General features: G+C 52.0%; 7 protein-coding genes across 7 annotated transcripts; 2 read left to right on the top strand and 5 right to left on the bottom strand.

Annotated features, from left to right (window-relative positions):
* Positions 1–611: 611 nt before the first annotated feature.
* Positions 612–4,175, bottom strand: BDR25DRAFT_299744 (uncharacterized protein). The gene is made up of 4 exons (XM_033689224.1): positions 3,972–4,175; positions 3,319–3,807; positions 1,068–3,255; positions 612–1,013 (listed from the first exon to the last, which is right to left on the bottom strand). The coding sequence occupies exons 2-4, from the start codon at positions 3,775–3,777 to the stop codon at positions 799–801; spliced, it is 2,862 nt and encodes a 953-aa protein (XP_033554858.1). The 5' UTR covers positions 3,778–3,807; positions 3,972–4,175; the 3' UTR covers positions 612–798.
* Positions 4,176–4,681: 506 nt separating this feature from the next.
* On the top strand, positions 4,682–6,711 carry BDR25DRAFT_250510 (uncharacterized protein). Its single transcript, XM_033686071.1, has 3 exons — positions 4,682–5,217; positions 5,278–6,004; positions 6,056–6,711. Exons 1-3 carry the CDS (start codon positions 4,742–4,744, stop codon positions 6,620–6,622), a joined length of 1,770 nt encoding a protein of 589 aa, XP_033554857.1. The 5' UTR covers positions 4,682–4,741; the 3' UTR covers positions 6,623–6,711.
* Positions 6,712–7,408: 697 nt separating this feature from the next.
* BDR25DRAFT_207021 (ubiquitin-conjugating enzyme) lies at positions 7,409–8,249 on the bottom strand (the record flags this gene model as incomplete). Its single annotated transcript, XM_033684512.1, has 5 exons — positions 7,409–7,538; positions 7,597–7,784; positions 7,877–7,906; positions 8,014–8,059; positions 8,206–8,249. The coding sequence occupies 5 exons, from the start codon at positions 8,247–8,249 to the stop codon at positions 7,409–7,411; spliced, it is 438 nt and encodes a 145-aa protein (XP_033554856.1).
* Positions 8,250–8,730: 481 nt separating this feature from the next.
* Positions 8,731–10,511, bottom strand: BDR25DRAFT_250504 (glutaryl-CoA dehydrogenase-like protein). Its single transcript, XM_033686070.1, has 4 exons — positions 10,214–10,511; positions 9,243–10,158; positions 9,080–9,189; positions 8,731–9,031 (listed from the first exon to the last, which is right to left on the bottom strand). The coding sequence occupies exons 1-4, from the start codon at positions 10,419–10,421 to the stop codon at positions 8,985–8,987; spliced, it is 1,281 nt and encodes a 426-aa protein (XP_033554855.1). The 5' UTR covers positions 10,422–10,511; the 3' UTR covers positions 8,731–8,984.
* Positions 10,512–10,730: 219 nt separating this feature from the next.
* On the top strand, positions 10,731–12,480 carry BDR25DRAFT_299738 (flap endonuclease 1). The gene is made up of 4 exons (XM_033689223.1): positions 10,731–11,052; positions 11,104–11,108; positions 11,159–11,720; positions 11,770–12,480. The coding sequence occupies exons 1-4, from the start codon at positions 10,954–10,956 to the stop codon at positions 12,283–12,285; spliced, it is 1,182 nt and encodes a 393-aa protein (XP_033554854.1). The 5' UTR covers positions 10,731–10,953; the 3' UTR covers positions 12,286–12,480.
* Positions 12,481–12,743: 263 nt separating this feature from the next.
* Positions 12,744–13,799, bottom strand: BDR25DRAFT_207392 (uncharacterized protein; the record flags this gene model as incomplete). Its single annotated transcript, XM_033684527.1, has 2 exons — positions 12,744–12,875; positions 12,981–13,799. 2 exons carry the CDS (start codon positions 13,797–13,799, stop codon positions 12,744–12,746), a joined length of 951 nt encoding a protein of 316 aa, XP_033554853.1.
* Positions 13,800–14,918: 1,119 nt separating this feature from the next.
* BDR25DRAFT_6450 (uncharacterized protein) lies at positions 14,919–16,810 on the bottom strand. Its single transcript, XM_033698866.1, has 2 exons — positions 16,000–16,810; positions 14,919–15,944 (listed from the first exon to the last, which is right to left on the bottom strand). The coding sequence occupies exons 1-2, from the start codon at positions 16,609–16,611 to the stop codon at positions 15,150–15,152; spliced, it is 1,407 nt and encodes a 468-aa protein (XP_033554852.1). The 5' UTR covers positions 16,612–16,810; the 3' UTR covers positions 14,919–15,149.
* Between the last annotated feature and the right edge of the window lie 1,459 nt (positions 16,811–18,269).

Below are 18,269 nucleotides of genomic sequence, written 5' to 3'. Positions count from 1 at the left end.
GTGCAGGACGAGCGCAAGACGGCAGAGATGAAGGAAACAGGCGGGGAGAAGGGAACAGTGGGCGTTGGGAGAGGGTTGCAGGGCAACGTTGCTTGGGGGGGCACGGGTCAGTCCTGCAGAGATGGGGACAGGACACGGCTGGCGGCCTTTTCCACGTTCTGGAAGGGTTAATCGAGCACTTGCTAGGGCCGCCACCGATGGCACCGGCCACTCACCGAGAGAGCCTGTCCCGCGCCATGTCTGTCGACTTCTGCGCTGCACCTGGGACAGGCACACGCACACGCAGCTGCATTGCTGGATGGCCTCACTCTCACCTCTCAATCTTGCGGGCTTCTTGAGGTCGACAGCCAGAACCTGCGCTTCTCGGTCGCACGCAGCCGGAAACCTGCTGAGGCCCTCGGCTTGCCTTCGGGCGTTCTCTTGACTCGGCTTGCTTTTCCCGTGTGCGAGTCAAGAAATCCACGTGGAAGCCGTGCGCTAGCCTCTTTTCGATCCAGACATGCGCCACCCCTCTGCAGGACCAAGGGGCGCATTGATGGCTCGAAAGCAAAATCCCTACCACAACTGAGTGGGTCATCGACGAAGACGGACACTTCATGCGTAGAAATAGCCTTTGAGAGCCCGGGGTCAATTACAATTACAGAAAGGAAACCCCTTCCCAGTATTCGCCGTCGCGCTCGTGTTTGAATTCCAGGCCAATTCCTTGGACGTAAAACAGAACGCGCCATATGCTCCATGCAGAAATGCTCAGACAACCTTCCCCACACGCCTATCGACATGTCTATTTGCCATCTCCTTTTATAGTCTCGATTCGAGGACTGACCCCTCGACCACGGCAACCGCTCCCGCATTTCCAGCATCAGAGGAGCCGTTGAGAAGAGAAATGACAGAAATGACATCAGACGGCTCCACGAGGTGCCAACTCGCAAGCGTTTGCTTCGAACTGGCGCCGACAGTGACCGAGAAAACGTGGTCCTGGGGCAACTCGGACTGTCGGAGAGAGCGGAACATGTCTAAGCCGTGTCAGTCAGTGTATGACTCAATTAAGAGAATGAAGCAAAACTCACCTTCGTCCGTAAAATCGTCGCCGAGACAAAGTACAAATTCAGGTGCCTCTCCCGCGCCCTCCCCGTAGTCTTGAATCAGTCTCTTCGCGATTTCCCCCTTATTCACGAACCGTGGTCGCACCTCCAGATTTGCCTTGCCTGTCATGACTTCAACATCGTATTTCTTCGCAACCGTTTTCTCGAGGTGTTTCTGGCATTCCCGAGCTTGGAAAGCACCAAACTCAGGGTCGGCTCTCCGGTAATGCCAGGTAAGGGCAATTTTCTTCCGCTCAATGTGCGCTCCAGGCGTCCGCTCAGTGTAGTGTTCGAAGATGTGCATGACTTCAGACTGCCAGCTCATGTCTGTTGTCTCGGTCAGGTTTTCCCAGTCATCGCTTCGCGGATGGCGCATGAAGCTTCCGTGCTCGGCACTAAGACCAAGCTCAGAAATGGAGCCCATCCACTCATCTAGGAACTTCTGGTCTCTACCGCTGATGATCCAAACAGAATTATTCGGGTCTGCAGCCAGTGTTTTCAGTGTGCGGATAACCCGGTCTGAGGGAATGGCGGATTGTGGATCTCTGACAATGGGAGTCAAAGTACCATCGTAATCAAACATGAACAGTCGCTTCTTTGCCTGCCGATATTGAGAGAGAACCTTGGCTTTGTCCAATGACGGAGTCGCGAATGACTGGTCAAATGAGGACAGATTGGTCATAAGTCTCTTGAGGAAGTTATTCGTCCACGCCTGTACGTTGTTCGCTATGACATGCTTGTACAGCATTTCATGCGACTCCTTGCGCTGGTCTTGAGGCATCGTCAACGCTTCATTTATAGCATCCGCTACGCCGCTAAGATCCCAAGGGTTGATGTGAAGAGCTCCACTAAGCGACCCGGCGGTTCCTGAGAATTCGGACAGAATGAGGGGACCACGGTTTTCTCTCTGGCAAATGACATATTCAAGGCTGGTTGTGTTCATGCCGTCTCGGACGCTGGTAATGAGACCAACATCAGCAATGCGAAGCAGCGCAAAGTACTCTTCTCGAGAGAGGTATTGCGGGAAGTGCTGAACAGGAGAATAGCTGAGAGAGCCGTAGGTACCGTTGATTCTAGACATTATTTCTGAGATTTTATTGACGATTTTGCTGTCATCGTCTTCGTCTTTGGTACCTTGGACGTTGCTTGGACTGGTGACTTGGATCAAGACAACCTTTTCGTGCCATTCAGGGTATTTCTCGAGGAAAATTTCAAAAGCCTGGAGTTTTTGTACCACACCTCGGACGGAGTCGAGTCTGTCTCTACCAACAATGATCTTCTTGCCTTCGTACAGATCACGGATAGCCTTAATCTTCTCTTCGATAGTTGGGTCACCATATGCTTGCTGTTGCGTAGAGGAGGCATTGATGCCAATCGGGAAGACATCTACTGCGACGTGAGCGCCATAGGCATCGACGCCTGCAGATGAAGAGTCAAAGCCAAGGATCCGCGTACAGCACGAAGAAAAATGCCTTGAGTAGCTGTAAGATTGAAACCCAATCATGTTAGCACCTAAGACACCTTCTAGAATCTCTTTACGCCTACTGAGGCAGCGGTAGAATTCGCTACTTGGGAATGGGACATGGAGAAAGAAGCCGACGTATACATTTGCTTGACGCTGACGGAGAAGGCTGGGTAGAAGGAGAAGATAGTAATCGTGGACGACAATTATATCACCGGGTTTATACAGCTCCATGATCCGGTCTGCAAAGAGCTTGTTCATGCGGTAATAATCGGCCCACGACTTCCGTGCCGCGCGACCGTCGGCGGGCTCGTTTACTTTGTAGTGGAAGAGTGTGTAGAGCTCGCGCTCGGCATATCGACGCCACCGGGACTGGTCTTTCATGATTGCTACATCTTTCTCTTCATCTATTTCATCAATGAGCCACACTGGAACAATTCTGCCGCCGTGGTCGCGTTCAAGCTGTTTCTCCAAGCGCTCTCTGTCCTGGCGGCTGATTTTAAGCCCTTCTGGAGGAGGGGGTGGCGGTGGTACTGATCGAGGGTCCACAGGAATGGGAGCGGAAGCTTTACTTGGCGGGGCATCCTGAGTTGGAGGCCCACGAATTTCTCCTGTCCAACCAACCAGAGTATGATTCCATGGTGACGAGGCCGAGGCTAGGTAAGAGAAGGAGTCAAACAAGGCAGAGGTTCCGCGGCGAGATTTCAGCTCCTATGGCCCACCTTTTAGCAATCGATTGGTAGGCATGGAAGAAGACAACAGAATTCCACTTACCCACTCGTTACCTGGCGAGAAGCCAATGTTGTAAGGCACGGCGAAAGTAGCGCTAAGAACTCTTCCGCTGAGATTCAAATTAGGATGTGCTGCCCGCGGGTCTATGTCTGCTAGATCATGCTTGACTTGCGGGTCCGGTATCAGGCTCAGACGTCGTAGGAGCTCTTCTGCCGTGCGAGCACCAGCGGCAGCCTCGGTTGGAGAGCTTGAGCGTGCCTCGTGTTTTGGCGCAAAGTACGAATTCGCGTTCCACTGGGGACCTGGTGTGGCCGTGTCGGGGTCAAAGGGCAGGTTAGTGCTGTGTGCAGTGCCCTCAGGCTCAATGTATGCAGAGTGGCCGGCCATATGCACGCCAGGGGTGACGGGGACAGAGGTGATGGAGGGTTGCAGCGCGGGGTGTGTGGAGGTGCCAATAGGAGCAGGAGGATCCTGGGCAGGCTGTGAAGGAGGAGAAGCCATTTAGACGGAGGAGGTTTCTTGAGTATCGCGCTGCATGGCCGGTTAGTCGGTAGCCATATAGGTGAGATGAGGTGAGTTGCAAAGGTAGGAATAGAGGGAAAGAGAGGCAAACTGCCACAACGGGCAAGATTCCGGGCACCTTGTGCGTGTGACAGAAATTGTCAAGCCAGCACGACTGCGGTAAGCTAATTTACCTTTTTCTAAGGGTGGAAAGGCCACCTTTGGGTATGGCTGCTGGATGGGGCACTTTCGACGAGTTGCACGCGCTCAAGCTTCGAACATCGCTGGGACCGGGCTGTTGTCGGCCGGTTTGGTGGTTCCTAGGGACGTCCGAGAGAGAGAGAGAACAGTATTTAAAGGCGCAACACAATTCACAATTAGGTCAGGAGAGGAGGTTGAGGAAATGCTGAGCGGAAATGTCTCATCACTGGCGAACCCCTCCAGCCCACATTGTCGTCGGTCGCGTCATACCCAACCAGGGAGCCCGCTCGGGCCATGCCGTCTTGCAACAGGACTTTGCAGCTTTGTGAGAACATCAAATATGACGCAACGATAAGGCAGAGTTCCGAGGTTGCTTTGTCCAGAGTTAATCACGTAGACTAGGCAAGTAGAGCAGAAAAGTCGCAAACGGGCGGTCTGCTGGGCTGTTACCGGTGCTAAAATTCACTTACTGTCCAGAAAGCCTGTCTGATCTTGCAGCAACGGATCGCCAAGAGGCTCAAGATGCTCGTATGATTTTTGCCCGCCATCACAGATGTCGTGGGCCAGAAGAAGAAAATAATGGCTTGTGCGCACACATCAAAAGTTCAAGTCACGTGAATGCAGTCCTAGTCCGGTGCGGCATAGTGGGCTTGGCAATATGTTTTGCGAAGAAGTTCGCCCAAACTCCCACAGGAGCGCGAAACCTAGTTGTTGATGCCCACCATCTTGTGTTGTCTTAATCTGTTGCCATTGCGTGCCTCTCATGAAGCCCCATCGCCCTCGGTCAATATGTGGCTCTCATAATCCATTCACGCCCTCTACTGCCTTGTGGCAACACTTCATCCTTCCGTATCGACCGTTGCCATTTCAGCAGCGTTTATCGTCCTCTGTTGCTTCAAATCTCCAGCAGGGCGACTCCTCGCTATCGCCTGCCGAGCCTCCAATCTCCGGACCACTCTCCTCGCTGAACAGTGGAACCAAGGGTGAGAAGAAGGGCCTCAATATCGCCGATCTAGAGAGCGTTCGAGCCTCGAAAGAAATATATTCGGGAACCGGTGTAAAACTGATAATCTCGAAGCCTCGGAGGCAGGTTGTCAACAACCCTAAGCGCGCATTCGCACACGTGACAGATTATGAAGGTGTCGTCGTACCGCCTCTGAAACCTATCCAGGGTGTCAAGGAGGGCATTCTGCCATGGATTGTCCGCCATGAAAATAATAGCATGGGCGGGAAGGAGAGGTGGGCTTGCTCTGCCTTCCCCTTGCAGCGACCAGATTAAATGCTTACACGTAACGGCAGGCTATCGCTTGAAATTAAAAACTTTCATGAATACATACAACCTACTAGACTCGAAGCGCTTGCCAGGAGGCAGCTGATACAAAGAGTACGGTCGGAAACAGAACAGGTGCTTCCACACCTAGCACTTGAAGTGTTTGGCTCCGAGCGGACTGGCCTAGCTTTTGCTACGTCGGATATCGACCTCCGACTGACGGACAGGGAGAATCTGAAGGACTCCATCAAACCTCCCCCGGCTGAGATACGGCGCCTCCTCCTCCGTGACCTAACACGGCTTCAAAGGCATATGAGCAAAAAGGGTTTCTTGCTCTGTCAACTCCGACATGCGCGATATCCCCTCATTGCAATGCAAGACCGAGAGTCTGGGCTTGACGTTCAGATCGTGCTATCTAATGACACATCTCTGTCAAGATCCTTTATCCAGAAATATACAGAAGAATATCCCTATCTCCCCGAGGTCTATTCGGTCGTTAAGGCTATGCTGGATATCAGAGGATTGACAGACGTCTTTAGGGGTGGCTTTGGAGCTTACTCGATCTTCATGATGATTGTTGCGGCATTCCTACACAGCGGGCCACCAGGGCATAATGCTGGGACAGGGGTTTGTCGCTTCCTCAGGTTCTGGGGCCACTTTGACACAAGCACCAAAGGGATTTCGATTGAACCGCCCACACTGTTTAGCAAAGATACGGAAACAATCATGTCGAAGAAAGCAAAAGCAAAGATATTGGTACATTAGCCCCTGTCTGACTTCTCTCTACCATACTAATACACCTAACAGAACCACGAAACTGAGCCACTGCCACCTTTCTTATTAACTCTTCGAGATCCTGCTGATTCCACGAATGACTTAGGCCGTAAGGGTATCTGCATTAAGCACCTGCAAGCAACCTGCAGGGCACTGGCTCACCAACTGCAGCGCGACTGGAAATCCAACACTAGAAAAAGCCTTTTGTTTAACCTGGTTGGGCCTGTCTACGCTTTGAATATCGATCGCAGGCGAAAGCTAGAGGGTCAAGGGCGAACCTCGTTGATGGGCGTCCGGATGAGCCAGATCGGCGCCGACGCAAAGCAAATCAGGGAACAGGCGAGCGGTGGTGCTGCGAGAACACCGGAGACGCAAAGCCCCTTAGAAGCTGAAGGACAGGGGTGGGGAGACATGATTACGTCGTCTTTTGGTATGCCGTCTGTGCAAGATATGGCCGCAGACGAGGCTCGGGAAAGGAAGGACGGAAGGAAGGATAGAATGACGGCACCGACCAGTCCTGAAGACTCAGCAAAGACGTCAGAGCAAGCGAAGTCCACAGATCCGGAAACCGCTCTAAAGGACTTCAGGGTTGCTGTGTGATCCCCCGTTTTGTATGAATTTTGGATATGTATTATATGATCAGATAGGGACTGGGATGCTGGTACCAAAAGATATAGATGATATCCATGTACGATTATTTTCTGATCCAATTAGAGGGCATCTATATCACATCTCCTTGAGGTTTCTGCTATCAACAAAGTGTTAAACCTGGTCACGTGTGAGTTTTCATCGTCACTAGGCAGATGTATCACAAGCCTCGGCATCATTAGTGCCCTAGGGCCAGTTGGTGTCACAACATATCGCCTCGTCAGCCCAAGAAATTTCAGGGGGAATATGTGTCAGCCCGTGCAAGGCAAGTCGTCGAAAGCAAAGGGTGTGTGTAGTTCTAATCATGCTAATTCCACCCGCCAAAGTACTCCCAAAAATGGAAATACTCGAAGGAAAACCCGGATATGCATCATGGAAAGCCAAGACAGGGGATTGGGAAAAGATTGAGGGTCAAAAAATTGCGTATGTAAACGTAGAATGGGAGGTTTGGGGGGATATTTAAGAAAGTGTGAGTGTGTGAAGAAGGGCCATTCTGCTGTTAAGTGATGATGATAGTAAACACGAAGAAGGCGGTTTCAGCGTTCTGCCGCAAAACACGCCGGTAAAGGAAACTCCTGATCTGTCGTCAAGCCTGCCATGCCAGCTGAAGCCCTCTTAAGTGAGATCGACTACCCGTCCGTGAACCTTGCCCCGCATCATTGTCGTCGTGACTAGAAAATTCCATCCCCGCCAGCTGGTGGCTCGCGGAGACAGTTCCCGCTGAGCCAAATCACTTGGTTAAATGGCATACTTTCGGGTCCATTCTCTAGCCGTAGATTCGTACCTAGATCGGTCGGTCTTGTACACGTGTGCGATTTCGGGGACAAGAGGATCGTCGGGATTCGGGTCCGTCAACATTGAGCAGATGCTCAGGAGTACTGTGGCTATGTCAGACATGCCTTTTTTATCCCGATGTGCGTTATGACTTGCCCTTGGAGATAGTCAGAGCTGGGCTCCATTGGTCCCGCAGAATATCCAAGCAGATGCTGCCGTTTGAGTTGATGTTGGGATGGTAGATGCGGGTGGTGAAGTTCACTTTCGGGGGCTTGAACGGGTAGTCTGTCGGGAAGTGGATGGCGAGGAAGAAGACACCGCCTGAGTAGGGTGAGTCGCTCTATCGTGCGTGTCAGTCTTGTGGTATTTCTTTTGCTGGATTGTGGCGGGGTAAGGTGGTATGAGGGCCTCCAGGATGCGAGCTAGACTTACAGGACCCATGATTGTGGCTTGCCAGTGAAACTATTGCAACACCCCAGTCAGTACTTGGTACAAATCTTTGCAGTTCCGAAGGCGAGGACAGCGATGCCGCCTCAGCCGCAGGAAACGGTGGATAGTAGGCGACGTACCAGATCATCTCCGATGGGGCCGGCAGAACACGAAGAGGGGGGATCACTGTACACGAAGAGTTAGCAAAGGTTTCCAGGAGCGGTGTTGTTGTGGGACCAGAAAGGACATCAAGGGCTCTACACCCCACTTCCGCAGGCTGTCATGCGAGCAAACGCACAGCCTAGTCGTCGACAAAGGGGTGTACGACTTACCGGCCGAGGTCAGTGAGTTCCTTGTTGATTCGCTTAAGAGCCATGGCTAGGTTGGGTGGAAATGTGTGGTTGTATGAGAGAGCGAACCTTGTTCGGGGTCGAGAGAGTGTTGTTGGTGTTGAAGTTGAAGTGGGCTGCGAGAGCGAGAGTTAGCGCTTGATCCTGGCCCCGAAAAGAACTTGCGGCATATCAGCGGAAGGAGCGCCCAAGCCGCGGAAGCCCAACCCACCTACTGTAGTGCTTTTGGTCGCTGTGCAGAGCCAAACAACGGGGACTGTGTTGAGGGTAGGCCGTCGGTGTGCTGAAGAAAGAGGAGAGGCGGCGGGCAAGAGGCTAGGTATTAAATGTATCGAAACTAACGCCGCGAGGTCAAGCCGGCCGGGTTCACTGCCCAGAAAATTATTTCGCCGGCGTTTCTTTACCGCTACGTTGTTAGGCTCACTGTGGCAAACCATGGAACTTCGAAGAAAAACATGCTAGTTTATTCAGCCTCACGCTCGACTTTGCTTCGCGCAATATTTTGCTCAATCATATCATGTCTACGGCGATTCGTCTTTCGGCGAAGCTTGAAGCTGAAAGCTCGCAGCGTTCCGTGTGATTGGCATGTCTGCAAGCAGTTGTGAGACCTTTCAAGTTTCGAAACGTGAGACTGCATTTTTGGCACCTCGAAACGACTTCTCGTCTGCCTGCATACTTTCCTAATCTAATTCTACACGCGGAGACACAACATTTGACCCTGACTTCCATGTGCAGAACTGTGCTGCAGGGCGAGCAGCGCCTCAGCAGAACGCCTGGATACCTGTGATTGCTCTTCCGAGGATCAGGGCTGGAGACTTGGTCAGCAACATCAGGAGTCACGAGGTGGGGCACTCACAATGAATGTCGCTCTGTCCTTCGTACGTTTGAGTCACGAATAGGTTTGCTACATGCCTCCCTATTCCGTATTCGTCAGAGACGGCGTTTCCTCCAAAGACTTCCTGTAGCCTGCATCAAGTTTCAGCCAAAGCCCTTCTCGAAGGGCACCTCGAAGAACTCACGTGCGAGCATTTACCAAAGCCCTATCACAGTTCTGCCTCTTGATCATTGAAATCATCTCGGGGGCAGCTTTTCCTTCATCCTTCAGTCTTCCCACTTGAATAGCTGAGAGAATACCGTACGCGGCGTCTGTGCTTGCGTCCGCCAGCTTCTTTTGAACAAGCTGATATTTCGCAATTGGGTTGCCTTTGAACTGCTTTCTCTCTAAGGCATATGTCCTTGCCCGGTCGATGCAGTCTTCCAGCGCCCCTATAGTTCCCCAAGCAATGCCATATCTGGCAGAGTTCAGGCAGCCAAAGGGACCCTTCAAGCCTTCCACGTCTGGGAACATATTTGCTTCTGGGACGGGACACTCGTCGAGCTGGATCATTCCTGTGATCGAAGCTCGAAGACCATTCTTGTTCTTGATTGGCGGCGTTTCGAGTGTGCCAGGCGGACATTGACCTCTTTCAATCACAAATCCACGGATCTTGCCAGTGCTTTCCAGTTTCGCCCATACCAAAAGCAAGTTAGAAATGGGCGAGTTCGTGATCCAGGTCTTGGCACCAGAAAGCGAGTAGTATCCTTTCTTTGAGGGGTGAGGTTTCGCGGTCGTTTCCATCGATCCAGGATCCGAGCCGTGGTTTGGTTCAGTCAAACCAAAACAGCCGAGCATTTTGCCCTTCGCCATCTCAGGCAGATATTTCTCCTTCATTTCCTCTGTTCCAAATTCTTCTATGCCACCCATGACTAGAGCACTCTGAACCGAGTAACCGGATCGATACCCAGAATCCACCCGCTCGACAGCTCTTGTAATCAACCCAGACGCGACACTGCTAACACCTGCACAACCATAGCCTTGGATGGTTGCTCCTAATAAGCCTAATTCGCCCATCTCTTCGAGAATTTTCCGGTCGAAGTTCTCATTTCTATATGCCTCTACATGGAATTGTGGTTAGCGGGCCACCAACTGGAGAACATATCTTGGCAATACCTAATATTCTTGGGAGCATACGCTCCTGGCAGTATGACTCTGCTGTTTCTGAAATCGCCAGCTCCTCTTCCGAATACAGATTGTTGGCGCCTAGTGGATCTTTCCAGTCAAATTGAACAGGGGCATGCAGATGCCGTGTTCCGATTGCCGCGGAACGGGCTGCTTTGCTCAATTGCCTTGCGGAGTGTCTGCAAATGGGTCTAAACATAGTGCCAGGTCTCAAAAGTGCCTCGTAAAGAATCAGTAGAAAACCGAAAGGAGTTTCCGGGAGAAGTTTCTGAAAGAAGTACGGAATTAGCTCGAGAAGTGTTGATTTACCCCACGGTCGGCAAAGGGATCTTGCATGGACCTAGGACCGCGGCTCATCCACCATTGCCGTCCGGTCAACTCCGATGAAGGCGAGAGTGGCAATTGCATCTCGAGCCGACTCCGTGAAAGATTGCCTGAAAGATTGCCGAAATCTGCAAAGGGCAATCATCAAGCTTCTACCAAGGAATAATTGTTCTTCCTCCAGCCTCATAGACAAGGGGTAGCCTCTGCCAAGACATTTAGGGCTGGTTCCGTGATTGCGCGACTTCCGTGGACGCGACGTGACACCAGCGATTCGATCGTCAATTCCAAGCGTCTAACCTCGCTCACTACTGTCTGAAATTCTCGCCACGTCCTCTTTTCAGCCTTTCCTCTTCCTTTTATCTTGCTCTATACCGCAACCAGAGTGAGAACAACAAGTCGTCGCCGCCATGGGAATTAAGCACCTTTACCAGCTAATCAGCGAACACGCCCCAGATGCGATCAAGACGGGCGAAATCAAGAATCAATTCGGTCGCAAGGTCGCTATAGTAAGTACCAGTACCCTGACTCAAGCACATTTAGAGTGCTAACGTGTGTAGGATGCGTATGGTTCTCCCAACTGTACGAGTTCTGCGTTACTAACATCAGCCTTAGATCTATGAGCATTTACAGCTTCCTCATCGCAGTCCGCTCCGATGGTCAACAGCTCATGAGCGACACCGGCGAAACCACATCTCACTTAATGGGCATGTTCTACCGTACACTACGCATGGTCGACAACGGTATTAAGCCGCTCTTTGTTTTCGACGGCGCCCCTCCCAAACTCAAGTCCGGCGAACTCGCAAAGCGATTCCAGCGAAAGTCTGAAGCACAGGCGGCTCATGAGGAGGCGAAAGAGACAGGTACCGCCGAGGAGGTTGAGAAGTTCTCTCGAAGGACAGTGAGAGTGACAAGAGAGCATAATGCTGAGTGTCAGAACCTGCTGAAGTTGATGGGGATACCGTATATTGTTGCGCCTACTGAGGCAGAGGCGCAGTGTGCGGCGCTGGCCAAGGCTGGGAAGGTGTATGCGGCAGCGTCGGAGGATATGGACACCCTGACATTCGATGCCCCGGTTCTGCTCAGGCATCTTACCTTCAGTGAACAACGCAAGGAACCGATTCAGGAGATTCACCTAAATAGAGTACTCGAAGGACTAGCAATGGAGCGGGAACAGGTATGAGCATGTGCCCCTCTCTATTGTGCTATATTAACTCGGTACCTAGTTCATCGATCTTTGTATCCTCCTAGGATGCGATTACCTCGACCCCATCAAGGGCATTGGCCCAAGCACTGCCCTCAAACTCATCCGCGAGCATAAGGACCTCGAAGGAGTAGTTGAACACATGAAAAGCTCTACCAAGTACACTATCCCAGATGATTGGCCATTTACCGAGGCTCGTCTTCTGTTCCTTGAGCCAGACGTCCGATCTGCGGACGATCCAGAATGCGACTTTAAGTGGGAAGCACCAGACGTAGAGGGTTTAGTTAAATATTTGGTCGAGGAGAAGCACTTCAACGAAGACCGCGTACGTAACGGCGCTGCGAAGCTTTCAAAGAATCTCAAGAGTGCCCAGCAGAGCCGGTTAGAAGGCTTCTTCAAGCCCATCGCCAAGACCGCAGAGGAGAAGGCTAGCCTGAAGCGCAAGGCCGAAGCCAAGCTAGAGGAGAAGAAAAAGAAGCAGAAACAGACTGCAAAGGAGAAGAAGGACTCCAAGTCAAAACCAAGGGGTGGTGCGTAACAAGTTCTCTACGGGACTTTGTTAGTGCGTTAGCGTATTTACGGACAAACGGTAGCACAGGGGAAGGGATCGTTATGGCGTCAAGGTCGGCTTTTACATTTATGTACGTACAGGGAAGGCAATGGCGTTTGCATTGACATTCGATCGGGGAGGAGCGGCGAGCATCTCTCATCCGTCTGTTGGACGTCGTCTATCGAGATACATTTAGGGCAATGCCCAAGATACCAATTACATCAGCTGCAATTGATGTCGCGAGCCTTCATAGACCCTATGTTCAGCAACTTCGTCGACTACCTACCTTTGGTCAATCTAGCATCAGTTGACGTCGCCAGAAAAAGCTGAGCTTGTTTCAATAGTTGTTTGCATCGATGCAGCAGCGACGTCGGCTTCTGCCTCTGGAATGGCCGTTGAGTAGACCGTCATGAAGTTGGTGTTATACTAATAAACCCAACACTGCTTCAATCCTTTGTTGCCCCTTCTCTCCCCTCTCCCCTACTCTTGGCAGCGTAAAACAGTCCATAAACGCTATTCTGGCCTTTGGGCGCCAGCTTAAGCGTCGAGAATCGGGTTTCGGGCAATCGTCGATCGGCCTTGATGCATTCCAGCACCCTGCATACGTGTGTTAGTTTGTAAAATCTACGAGACGAAACGAAACTCAATGAGGTGCGACATTGAGGATAGAAAAAATTTAGGACGTGCCATTCTGCGCCGATAAACTTCACGCCCTTGCCCCCGACTCTAGTGATTTCCTTCTGGATTTTAGTGGCGGCGAGACCACCGCCTGCACCGCCTGCACTGCTTGCCCTGCCTAGGATGACGTGGGTAACACTGCGTCGGCCAAGGGCAATAGACAACTTGCCTCCTCTTTCTGCTAGGAGATGTTTGAGTTTGTGGTCTGAGACGAGGGGTGCGGTAGACCCGTTGAGGTAGAAGCAGAGCCCATCGAATATTTGCCTGTGTAGTGGTATAGATACCGAGGTTTGATTCGAATCAGGGGGGTTCTCATCTTCTATGCCCTCCGCGTCTTCGACAGGAAATTCGGGCTCAGGCTTCAGCCTCCACTCACCCATTCCCGAATCCAACTTTCCACTCTTCTCCCCAGCTATAGTATTCCTCCTCCCTGCCTTCCTCTTCCCCCAAACCTCCGCCAAACTCTTCTGACCACCCTCCCTTAACCCCTTCGCACCTTTCTCCCACAATCCATTCTCCTTGCGCCCGCCTTTCCCAAATTCAGTACTCCCCGCGCCGACAGTGTCTGCGACTCTTTCCCCACCACCCAGACCGCGTCTGTACTGCTCCCCCAGCTTCAGATTGCGAGATTCGCGCCACGACGTCGATCCCGAGAGGCGATTCTCGGCTCGCTGGTGGCCTGTCGACGACGAGTTCCAGGGGTCAAAAAAAGAGCGCGATGCAGGTGCTGCAGCGGCGGAGGATGAACAAATGTGGGTCGGATGTTGGGGTTTGACGTTGGGGTGGGGATTAGCAATCACATTGTGCTTTGCGGCTGATGACATGCTGGAGGATGAAGGAGCCTGTGATGCTTCATCCTTCTTGCACGCGTCGTGGGCCACAGAGCCAACATTTGCGGCACAGCCAACAGTCATTGCGCGAGACGCTGTCGTTGGCGTAGTGGCGGGGACACTAACACCGTCCTCGTTCGCTTGTACGGTGTTCCAGAAGACATCACCGTTGTTGACATTCTTTCTGCGAGAATTTGCTTTGTTGCTGTTGTGAGCGCCTGCAATCGACGATGCACGTTGAAACGAAGGGGGAGGTTCGAGATCGTCGTCGAGCGCAAAGTGGGGTGGCAACATGGTGGCGGCGGCGGTGTGCCTTGCAGATGCAAGGGGGGGTGGGCGAAAACAGATGTGACAAGTGTGATATCGATAAGATAGATAGCGGGTGTGTGATGCGAACGTGCTTTGCCCTTTTGCCGCACGCCCGCTGCTGTCAGGGCTCTTACCCGACACCCAGATGTACAATTGTGGTTGGTGTCTTACTGCGTGGGCTGGTTGGAAGGAGATATACGAGAGACGTGTTTCGAAAACAAAGTTTGAAAGGCAACAAGCACCTGCAGCCTCGCTTACTACTTTTGCTTGTTGTCCGGGTAATGTCATCGATCTCGAACTCTTCCACTCCAAGCCAACTGCGCATACCAGCTCGCCGAAGACGACATCAGACACAAGTAATAGCACAAGAAATTGATATTCCATTGGTTCCTTCATGTCGCATTTAACATTACTAAACGTACATACAAAGTGAATCGGAGTAAATCCAGAATTGAGTAAGGTGAAGTGTAGTGGTACGTACACACACGTCCAACATGACTAGCGTGGACAGAAGAAAGCCACCAAAGGTACGCCAATGTTCCATGCATCCCAATCCTATCCCGAACGCCGCCATGTGATACCGCCTGAGAGACGAGAGCGAGCCTCGTCTAATACACTTGGAAGGGGGAGAAAGGCGCCGCAGGCAGTATGAACACAGGGGAATCGAATTGCAAAGGAAAGCTTTTCACCTCGTGAGAGACTTGCCTCTGAAACGCCTGAAAAAGGATGGAATAACCTCCAAAGGCGCCGCCCAAAAATGTAACCACCAGATAGGACCATTTCTGGACCTTCAGTGTGATGATAAGAAAACAAGGATGAAGCTAACGGAAGGGTATGTGCATATGCATCGAAACAGACATAATGGTATGTCTTACTGAAATCATTTCCCGTCCTCCTCATTTCACTGTGATGTGTATTGTCCATTTAGCCTCGTAACAAAAGAAAAGTCGTTGTCGTCCAGTTAAGTAGTTCGTGATTGTTTAACACTCGGGCCACACATATCGAGTCATACCGCAATCTCTATCGTTTTCGTCATCACCATCGGTTTGAGGTCGAAGCTTCGTACATGAGACGTTGCCGTTTCATCTCCTCTGGGTCGAAGGGTACAGCATCACTACCTTTCCGGCTCCCCACGAGTGAAGTGGAGCTGGCGTTAGCGCTCTTGAGGTTGCCTATGTTGGCAAGAGATCGTGCCTTCTTCAGCGACTTCTTTCCTTTGTTTTCGCCGTTCATTGGTACATAATTCGCAGCAGGGTGCTTTTCGATCTTGACGATTTCCTCGACATCCGGTCTAGTCTTAACGCGCATGCGTCTAAACTCTCGTGTAATTCGCTCTAGCCTGCTGAGACCCTTCATAGTTGACTTATATTCTGGCGGTGACACGGGGAGTGGCTTCTCCACGGTACTTATACCCGTGCTCGGCCGTCGATCGGATCCAAAGCTGATTCCAGAGTCTGTTTTCTTGCCTTTCCGCGCCTCTTCAACTGGAGTGAAGTCATCGGTACCGGTAGTTGAGATGCAGTCATCAATCATATTCTTAGCCACGCGAAGGTATTTATCGACGGTTCGTTGCACGGAATCCCAGCCATTCTCGTCTCCTGCCTCTTTCTGCATGTCCATGACGGGCTGGAGAACTGATGGGCCTTTCCTCTTAACTTGACGAATGTACACAAAGAAGCTGCTGCGCTCTTCTGCAAGCACTTCTGGGGTTAGAAGGGGGATGAGTTGCCTTCCGAAGTCTTGAGGGGCTTGCGGAGGAAGAAGTGTGTTGAGCATAGCTACACAGTTGAGTTGATTGAAGGGCTGAAGAGATAGCTCATTAACAAGGATCTAATACTTTGTTAGTCGTGCATTGGATAGCTTTTATTTCAGAATGCTAGCTTACCCATCGACGCAATCCAAGATACAGCGAGCAGTAGAAGCTCACGGCTTTCCTGCTCTTGCCCTCGATGTTCTTTGCCCATAGAGCTATTCCGGGATACCGCTCAGAAACCGCGTCGACATCAGCGGTGATGCCATCATAGCGAATATCAAGCCTCTCAAAAGCAGCTGCAACTTCCTTGCGTCTCCGGTTCTCCAAATCCTTCAGGTAATCCAGAGCAGTCAAGGCTTGGGGAAAGTCGACTAGGGAGAGGCAGGGATGGAAACATCGAGACACGAACGAGACAATGAATGAGGGCGGGAGTGAGCTCGGCTGCGAAGGAAGGGAGCACATGTGGCTCATCAGAGCGGAAGTGAAGTTCATAGTCGTGGATTCTGCGTCAGTCCAAGCATGTTGACCTGAGATGGGTGAGGCAGGGTAGGATCCGTTCGGGGAAGGTGCACGGCTCAGTTCCTTTGGTAAAGGCTGAGCTCGAGGTGCACAATTGAGAGTGTACATAGTCCGAAGGGGAATCTCATAGCTGCCAGGATACTGCATGACGTGTTCTAGTATCATGTTGTACGAAGCTGTGGAAGTTGTCTCCTCCGAGGGATTGCGAGAATGATTTGGTGTCATGATAAGAGTCGGATGAAAGCCAGAACAGTCGGTCTTGAAGAGGCCGCGTTTGTTGATTCAGAGGTAGTGCTAAGTGTTCTGCTTTCCTGTTTTGGGTAATGTTGCAACAGCGATCCGGAGCCGGGTGCTCCTCGCAGCGGACAGTACACTCAGGAATGAGAGACGTGGAGTGTCGCAGGACTGACTTCCTTCTGAGCTTAAATGTGGTGCTGGAGCAAAATAGAGTGCGGTCCGTGAGCGGTAACAGGCGAAGGAGCGTGGGGTTCCAGACTGTGGGGGCGATGCAGTGAAGGAGAGCAAGCCTCGGTCTGGCAAACCGTGGGGTGAAAAAATAAAAGGGCAGAATGTGTGATTGAGGTTGAATGGGTCGACAACGTCCTCACATCACCTTCATGAATCTACAAATGCTGGGAGCTCGAGCAGACCAATGCCCAGGTGGTGTGGTGCGCGTCGGGGAACAAACGCAAGCCGGGAAGTGTTTGCAGTGATGGCGGGAAAACAAAAAGAGAGACGAAACCCGTCACCAAGGGGCTAGCGTTTGCGATGAACACAGAAGGACGAAGAGAAGGGGAAGGAAGCTGTGCAAGAGCTTTGAGCGAGGTCGCAAAAACAGAACGTGTGTACGCGGGCGTCGAAGGTTTTTCTGTGGTTGTTGGTGGAGCTCCCAGGCAAGGAAGGATTTGCCTTGGGAGCCCATTCGGGCGATCAAGGTCATCGACCCCTGCGCCCCATGCGCGCCCCGACACGCTCATCACCAGCTTGACCAGCATCGCGCAGGGATAGGCAGTTGGCGCGTTCGGGAGCTGCCAGCAGACCAGGATACCCTTTTCGGGGCACTAGGGAGCGGCGGGCGACCCCAAAGCAGCGACGCTCTTCAGCGACTCCGCGAGGGACTTGGCCCAACCCGGTTGCGAACGCTGCGCAACGAACATCTCTCCGTGCCCGATTCTGTAACAACCACCTCGACTAGACACCGCTTCTTTCTCATCAGCGTCCTCGACGGCGCGACCCCGCCTGCGGCCTCCCGCCAAGCAGCACCACAGTGTTCACACACTCCAGATGCTGGATGCTGCACGGGAGCACATGTTCTTTGTGCGAGCACTCTTTTTATCCAGTACCCCCTCTTGATTGCGTCTCCGCAGACTCCGCGCTCTAGGTCAAACGACCATAGCCTTATAGTCATCAGTGGCGCCTGTCACCGTGACTGAGTCGTGGCTGGAACACTGACATTGTCGTCGCATGCCAGTCTTCCGCGAGCGAGGCTAGCGGATCAGGTTCCCAACAAAAGACCTGTTTACTGTGTCCACTGACACCACGTGCACCGTTACACAATGTGCTCGTCTCGCGGCAATCAATGTGCAACGCAAATGCAGTGGGCGGGGACTTGAGCTGGCCGCTTCATGTACCTTTCAGCGTGCAGATGCGCTGCGATGCAGACGCGAAAGACGACCATAACCGACCACTGACGACGCCGGAATTCACTTTACCGGCCCAATCAAAAATTATACGCGGAACTTTTGTCGCAGCCTTGAGAAAATTCTTACGCAGCCACCAATGTGGCCCTCCGGCTACAGTTTCAGCCATCCCTTTCGGAACGAGACCAGAACCTGGCAAGTCATTCGAGGAGCGCACCTCCTATAAATATCGTTTAGTAGCCT

The sequence above is a fragment of the Lindgomyces ingoldianus genome (assembly GCF_010093535.1).
Source record: "Lindgomyces ingoldianus strain ATCC 200398 unplaced genomic scaffold BDR25scaffold_1, whole genome shotgun sequence".
NCBI lineage: Eukaryota > Fungi > Ascomycota > Dothideomycetes > Pleosporales > Lindgomycetaceae > Lindgomyces > Lindgomyces ingoldianus.
Note: the sequence above shows the minus strand (reverse complement) of the source record. Positions and strands in the feature narration are given on the sequence as shown.